Source organism: Micromys minutus (assembly GCF_963924665.1).
Source record: "Micromys minutus genome assembly, chromosome: 2".
In the NCBI taxonomy this organism is placed as follows: Eukaryota; Metazoa; Chordata; class Mammalia; order Rodentia; family Muridae; genus Micromys; species Micromys minutus.
In genome coordinates, this window is record NC_137971.1 from 76,874,704 (window position 1) to 76,882,230 (window position 7,527).

At 44.6% G+C, this 7,527-nt stretch overlaps 1 protein-coding gene across 1 annotated transcript in view; it reads left to right on the plus strand.

The window, feature by feature from the left end:
* DNAH3 (dynein axonemal heavy chain 3) overlaps window positions 1–2,987 on the plus strand; it is a gene marked incomplete at both ends in the record, with an annotated part of 162,012 nt that extends 159,025 nt beyond the window's left edge. Inside the window, 2 exons of the mRNA XM_080911468.1 lie at window positions 1,044–1,181; window positions 2,634–2,987. Of these exons, the coding sequence (XP_080767594.1) occupies window positions 1,044–1,181; window positions 2,634–2,987 (492 nt within the window). The remainder of the gene's footprint in view (window positions 1–1,043; window positions 1,182–2,633) is intronic.
* Window positions 2,988–7,527: the final 4,540 nt, after the last annotated feature.

Here is a 7,527-nt window from a genome sequence, read left to right on the forward strand (position 1 = left end):
ATCTCTAGCATGAGAAAAGGAAAGAAAAGCAAGCAAGCAAACACACAAACAAAAACCCAGACAGGGTAGGAGAGATAAATCTAGATGTCTGTCTGGAGAAAACAGCTACCATCTGCAGCAAATAATATACCTCCATCGGTGCATGGCCATTCTTGCTGAGGACGGTAGCTGCTGCTCAGTACAGAGGAGACATATATTGCCCTGCTATGGTCCTTACCACTCCCTACTATGTTCCCAATTCAGTATTGCACCTAGGCTTACAGTAGAAATACATTATTTTTGTACTTCAATTCAAAACTAGGAAAGTGCCAGTCTAACCGAGAGGGCTCTTGTCATGGAGGAAAAAAATGAGAAAGCAAAGAGTATCCTATCCGTACCTCTCTCAGTTCTTTTGAGCTAGATTTCAGCAGGCTTGAGAGCTGGCTCGGTGATCAAGAGCACCAGCTGCTCTTCTAGCAGAGTCAGATCCAATTCTCAGCACTCACACAGCGGCTGACAACTGTTACTCCAGTCCCAGGAAATCTGACACCATCTTCTGGCCTCAAGCATGAATCATATATGTGGTGGTGCACAGACAGATATAAATGTAGGCAAAACTCCCAAACACTTGAAATTCTGCTGGGCAGTGGTGGCACCTGGCTTTAATCCCTGAATTTGGGAGGCAGAGGCAGGCAGATCTCTGAGTTCAAGGCCAGTCTGGTTTATAGAGCAAGTCCTATGACAGCCAGGGCTATACAGGGAAACCCTGTCTTGGAAAAAATTAATTTGTGTGTGTGTGTGTGTGTGTGTGTGTGTGTGTGTGTGTGTGTGTGTGCATGTCTACCTGTTATGCACATGTGTGTGCTGGTGCCAGAAGATGGGAGTTTCATCCCTGGAGATGGTTGTGAGCTGCCTGCCATGGTGTTGGGGATTAAATTCTGGTCCTCTGCAAGGGAATCGGTGCTCTCCATCATGGAGCCATGTCTCCAGTCCCAGGCTCACTTTGGTTTAACCTATCATTGATGTATTGTAGAGGCTCAACTTTGATTTCTATGGATCTACAGGAATGGATCATCAAAGGTCCCCCTGTGGTCTTTTGGATCTCTGGATTCTACTTCACACAGTCCTTTTTGACGGGAGTTTCTCAGAATTATGCCAGGAAATACACCATCCCCATTGACCACATCGGATTTGAATTTGAGGTAGGGATCTTGTGGGTTGGGACAGCTCAGGGGAATCAACCTAAGAAGGCGGTATTGGACATTTCCTTCTAAATACAAGTATTTGATTTCATGGAGCAACAAATGTTTCAGAAGTGGAATATGTATGGAATTTAGCATAGCATAGTGTGGCTCCAGAAGCTATTCTTGACGTAGTCACAGCTCCCGAGCCCTTGTTCCTGAGCATAGAAACAAGAATTTGGTGCCAGAGAGATGGCTCAGCAGATAAAGGAGCTTGAATGCTAGCCTAGTAACCTGAATTGATCCCTGGAGCCCACATGAATGTGAGAGGAGACAGCTGACTCTTCAAGGTTGGTCTTTGATATCCACACTCTCCCAGCCTCCCCCCCTCTCTCTCTCGCACACACACACACACACACACACACACACACACACACACACAAATATGTATTTTATAAATAAAATCTGTCACCATCATAGCAAGAAAAATGAAAGGATTTCCCCTAACACCTGTCTATTCTGCATTTTCACTTGGAAGAATGTCTTAGATGGTCTTTAGAAATGAAAAATATTGCAATTAGAATGGTGTTAAATGAGGCTTGCAACCCTCTGGTCCATCATAATCCCCACTACTCCCTACAGTCCTTACATAGGAAGCCAAGGCAGGAATGTAAAGCAACGGTTCTCAACCTTCCTAATGCTACAGCCCTTTCATATAGCTGTTCATGTTGTGGTGACCCCAACCATAAAATTATTTGCATTGCTACTTAACTGTCATTTTGCTACTGTTAAGAATTGTAAGGTAAATACATGTTTTCTGATGATCTTAGGACACCTCTGTGAATGGGTAGTTTGACCTCCAAAGGTGTGACCCACAGGTTGAGCACTGTTGACTCAAGGCATCCGCAGAGAGAAGCCTTGCCTGCATGCTAGTACTTGGCTTCTTCTCTAGTCTTATATAGTCCAGGGCCCAACCTATGAAAAAGTGCTGCCCACATTTAGTGGCCTTCTCACTAAGACAAATCTCTCTCACAGATGTGCCCATAGGCCAGCCCAATGTAGACAACCCCTCCATGAGGCATGGTTGACATTTAAAACTATCCAGCACAGCAGCTCATTTTTCAGGCCTTCTATGAGCTGGTTCTTTAGTCAGGACAAGTCTTTAAAACATAGAAACTGGTTTTTAAAAAAGAAAATAAAATTTTATTTTTCTAGTTCACCTCTCACCCCAGAACTGTTTCATCAGCCTGCCTCTGCTTCAGAATCTAACCCTTCATTTCCTAAGGTCACTGAGCTACATTCAGTGTGGCCTCTTGCATTCAGTAAAGAGCAGGAAACTGTCTAGGAACAGGACTTGGCTGGCATCTGACAAGACTTATCACAGAAGCGGACCTGACAGCCAGGTGGTTCGTACTGGTACCACGTGTAAGGAGACTAGCAGATTACGAAACTCACAGCTTTCCACTCTTTCAGGTAACAACAAAAGAAACGACAATGGAGAATAGCCCAGAAGATGGGGCCTACATCAAAGGACTTTTCCTTGAGGGTGCCCGTTGGGACAGGACAACCATGCAGATTGGAGAATCTCTCCCCAAAATCCTCTATGACCCATTGCCCATCATTTGGCTGAAACCCGGGGAGAGTGCATCATTCCTACATCAGGACATTTACGTGTGTCCAGTGTATAAGACAAGTGCTCGGAGAGGCACCCTCTCTACCACTGGCCACTCTACTAACTACGTCCTGTCCATTGAGCTTCCAACAGACATGCCCCAAAAGCACTGGATAAACCGAGGCGTGGCCTCACTGTGTCAGCTGGATAACTGATGACAGGTGTCACAGAGCCGAGAGTAAATGGTGTCATTCTCCATCACAACAGAGCCTTTTTTTTCCCTTGAGTTATACAGTAGGGAAGGTGACAGTGATCTGATGATTACATCAATAGATCACCTCTCAGAGCAGCCCCGCAAAGTAGGTTATCACCATTATCATTGTTAGCATTTTATGGCTGCAGAAACCACGTGAAGGTACATAATGCTCCCAAATCAGACAGCTACTAAATTGAAACACAGGCAGTGTGACTCTCTGTCTGGACTTGTGGTCATTTGGCTTAAGCTCATTTGAGGTTATTTTCTTTACCTTGGGTTTTGCTGTAACGGTCACAGAATTTCAACCACTCCTTTCCCTGACTGACCCATTTGTGTAGACATCATGGTCCCATTAGAGATCGAGAAGGGCTTGATTTTTTTTTTTTTTTAAGTTCTTGGTATATTTTATTAAGACTTTTTTTGTGTGTATATGTCTGAGTGTGAATATGTGAGTACAGATACCCAAAGTCAGAAGAGGAGGTTAAATCCATGGAAATGGAGTTACAAATGGTTGTGTGCTGCCGTGTGGACACTGGAAACTAAACCCACGTCCTCTGTAGGAATGACAAGCACTCTTAACCATCGAACTATGAACTATCTCTCTAGCTTTTACTTATATATGTTAAAGGCACATCTTACAACAGACTTGGGTGGTGAGGATTATCACTTCTGCTTTACAGGTGCTGATTAGGTTCCAGGCAGTCAGAGGTTCAGCTGCTGCTTGGTGTCAAGGCTTGAACCCATGACCTTAAGCACTTCCTTGAGCTACATTCCCAGCCTTGCTTCAATTGCTTCCCTGTCAGCCACATGAATGGGCTAACTTCCCTCATCTATCCTTCCTGGAGAAATGTGTGCCCATTGTGTGCAGGGTTTGGCCAACTTGTTCATTGCCATGTCCTGGGAATGATTGTCTTCCCAACCTGGTGGCTCAGGGACATGAAAAAGCTTGCCTGAGAGTACCGCAGAGCTCTTTCACATTGTACTGCCAGGTAGAAGGTCGTTGGCTCTTGAATCCATGTACGTTTCACAGCCATGTGCTGCCTGATGGCCAAGGACTTGGCTGTTCTGATGTATATAGACTCTAGGAAGAGGTTGAAGTTCCAGCCACATGACTGTGTCCAAGGAATTTCCATCTCTTGTTTCTCCCCAATGCACTCAGAGAGAAACAAGAACATAGCATTCTTCCCTGATTCTCTCATGTAGCTCTTGGGATCTAGGTAGCTTTATTTGGGGTATTTAGAGTGGAGCAGAAATGTGTATGGTCTAGCTTTTCTACCTCTTCACTAAAAACAAATTCCATGATTCAGGATCTGTGACTATTCCTGGATATGCCAAGCCTCAGATCGAAATAAAGGTATTCCAGAAAACTTTAGTCTCAATTTCTTCATGGTGACAACAAAACTCTGAGATGAACAAGCTATCCAAGTGCCCAGAAAGAGTAAGTGCATAATAAGGAAGTACACTCTTACTCAAAGTAGGTCACTAAAGGTTTTTTTTTTTTTTTTCAAGAAACCACCCTTTTCCCCAATATGTAAATAAATCAGAATGCACTAATAGTTAGGATGATTGTATCATAGCAAATAGGGCCAGTCATGTGAGATAAAAAGACAGTCAGGCTCCAACCCCATAACTCTTGGGATGGTAGGCCAGTCATATTGCAGGCTGTGGGAGAGCTGGTATGAGGGGCTGCAAAGAGAACAAATGAACTGTAATCACAGTGATCAAGTCCAACTTCATTCAGCACTGAAAAGCTGAGAAGCAAGGACTGCCTCATTCCTTCAGGGTCAAGGGACAAAATGTTTTTGTATGATAGATTACATTTTTGAAATTTAAAATATTCCTTCTACTTTGAAGACAAAGATTGCCTTAAATTTGAGGTCACTTTCAGTTGGGGTCAATGTGGTAATGCTGTTTCCTCCTGGGAAAGGGAATATGTTCTTCGGAAATCATGGTAAGTTAGAGGCTAGAGTCCTGGGCAAAGACAGTCAGGGCTTAACTCGACAAGCAGCAGCAAGCTCTGCTATAAATAGCTCAGCTCAGCAGATGACATCAGGCAAACCTGGTGTGTTAGTCAGGGTTCTCTAGAGGAGCAGAACTGATGGAATGAATCTCTCTCTCTCTCTCTCTCTCTCTCTCTCTCTCTCTCTCTCTCTCTCTCTCTCTCTCTCTCTCTCTCACACACACACACACACACACACACACACACACACACACACACGCACACACACACACACAGGGGCTTACAGGCTGGGGGCCAAATAGAAAGTATTAGAATCCAGTAATTGTTCAGTCCATGAAGCTGGATGTCTCAGATAGTCTTCAGGATATGTCAGAATCCCAAAGAAGTAGAATCAGATGCCAGCAAGTCAAGAGTGAGGGCAAGCAGGCCAAGGCTTCCTTCTTCTATATCCTGTGTATAGGCTATAACCAGAAGGTGTGATGCAGATTAAAGGTGTATCTTTCTATCTCAAAAAGCGTATCTCCCAACTTTAAATGATTTAAGAAAAAAATCCCTCCCTCACAGGTACCCAGATGCTTGGGTTTTAGTTAATTCTAGGTGTGGTCAAGTTGACATCATAAATGACCATCAGACCTGATCACTAAGATAATCCTTGATCTTAAAATTTTTACCTATTGGGCAATTATGTTCAGTTCTTGTTAGTGATAAAGAAGAATTTCATTGAGGGAGGGGATACAGGAAGGTAGTTTCTTCCTTTAGGAGATAGAATATAAGAATTTAATGGACTTAGGAAATGGGGGAAATGATATTAATAGTAGGACACATAAGTTGGGCATGGTAGTGCACACCTGTAATCCTAGCACTGAAGACAGGCAGGAGGACTTTGAGTTTAGTCAAGGCTAGCCTGGGCTACAGAGTGAACCTGCCACAAATTTCATTCACCCATCCACCCACCCACCCACCCACCCATCCACCCACCCATCCATCCACCCATCCATCCATCCACCCATCCATCCATCCACTCATCCATCCATCCATCCATCCACCCATCTATCCATACACCCACCCACCCACTCACCCATTCATCCATCCACCCACCTACCCACCCACCATCCATCCACCCACCCATCCATCCACCCATCCATCCATCCACCCACCCACCCACTCACCCACCCACCCATCCATCCATTCATCCATCCATCCAAATATGTTATATAGTTTGACAGCAAATTGGTGTTTTATGCAATAGTATATACATCTTTGGAAAAGAAGTGAGGCATAGAAAATTCACATTAAAGCTTCCTGTCATGTAGAAGATTCTCAAAGACTGGCATAACATAGCTATTAAACAGTCTTCCACTGAGAAAACAGGCTGGTGGGAAGACTAGTTCCTAATGGTCAGTAGAGTAAGGCAAAATTGAACATAGTCAAAAGTCACTTTGTCTCCTCGAGTCACTTAAAAAGGGACAGTGATGGAGATGAGCAAGTTGGGTCGGTTGGCTCAGCACACCCACCTTTGGTTTTTTTTAATCTTATTTTATTTATTTATTTATTTATTTATTTATTTATTTATTTATTTATTTATTTAACATTCCAACAATTGCATCCCTCCTTTTTGGTTTCCGCTCCCACAGTTCCTCATCCTATTCCCCTCCCCTTGCCTCCAAGAGGGTGCTCTGCTCCCCCCTCCAGACTTCCCCCGTCCCTGGGGCCTCAAGTCTCTCGATGATTAAGATGATTAAGCATATCTTCTCTCACTGAGACCAGACCAGTCCAGTCCTCTGCTATATGTGCCAGGGGCCTCTGACCAGCCTGTGTTTGCAGCCTGCTTGGTGGCTCAGTCTGTCTCTAGGAGCTCCCTAGGGTCTGGGTAAGTTGAGACTGCTGGTCTTCTTCCTATGGGGTCGCTCTCCCCAGCAGCTTTTCAATCCTTCCTCCAATTTAACCATAGAGATCCCTGACTTCAGTCCAATGGTTGGGAGGAAATATTTTCATCTGTCTTAGTCAGCTGCTGGTAGGGCCTCTCAGAGGACAGCCATGACAGGCTCCAGTCTGTAAATACACTATAGCGTCAGTAATAATGTCACGCCTTGATGCTCCCCATGAGATAGCCCAAGTCGGGCCAGTTATTGCACTTACGGGTCAGAAATTTTGAATGTGAATTAATATCCCTGTCCCTCCACTTGAGGCCCTGTCTATCTACTGGAGGTGGACTCTTCAAGTTTCCTCTCCCCATTGTTGGGCATTTTGGCTAAGGTCACCCTCACTGAGTGCTGAGAGTTCCTCACCTCCAAGATCTCTGGTACTTTCTAAAGCCTCCCCTCACCTTCCTTGCCCCTGAGGCTGTATATTTTTATTCTTTCTCTTGCCCTTTGGGCTTCTCTCCTGTCCTCACTCCCCTATACCTGATCCTGTTCCCCCTTTTCCCCTTCCCACCCAGGCCCCTCCCTCCACCTGTCTCCCATAATTATTTTCTTCCCCCTACTAAGTGGAATTGAAGTTCCTTCATTTGGGCCTTTCTATTTGTTATACTTCTTAG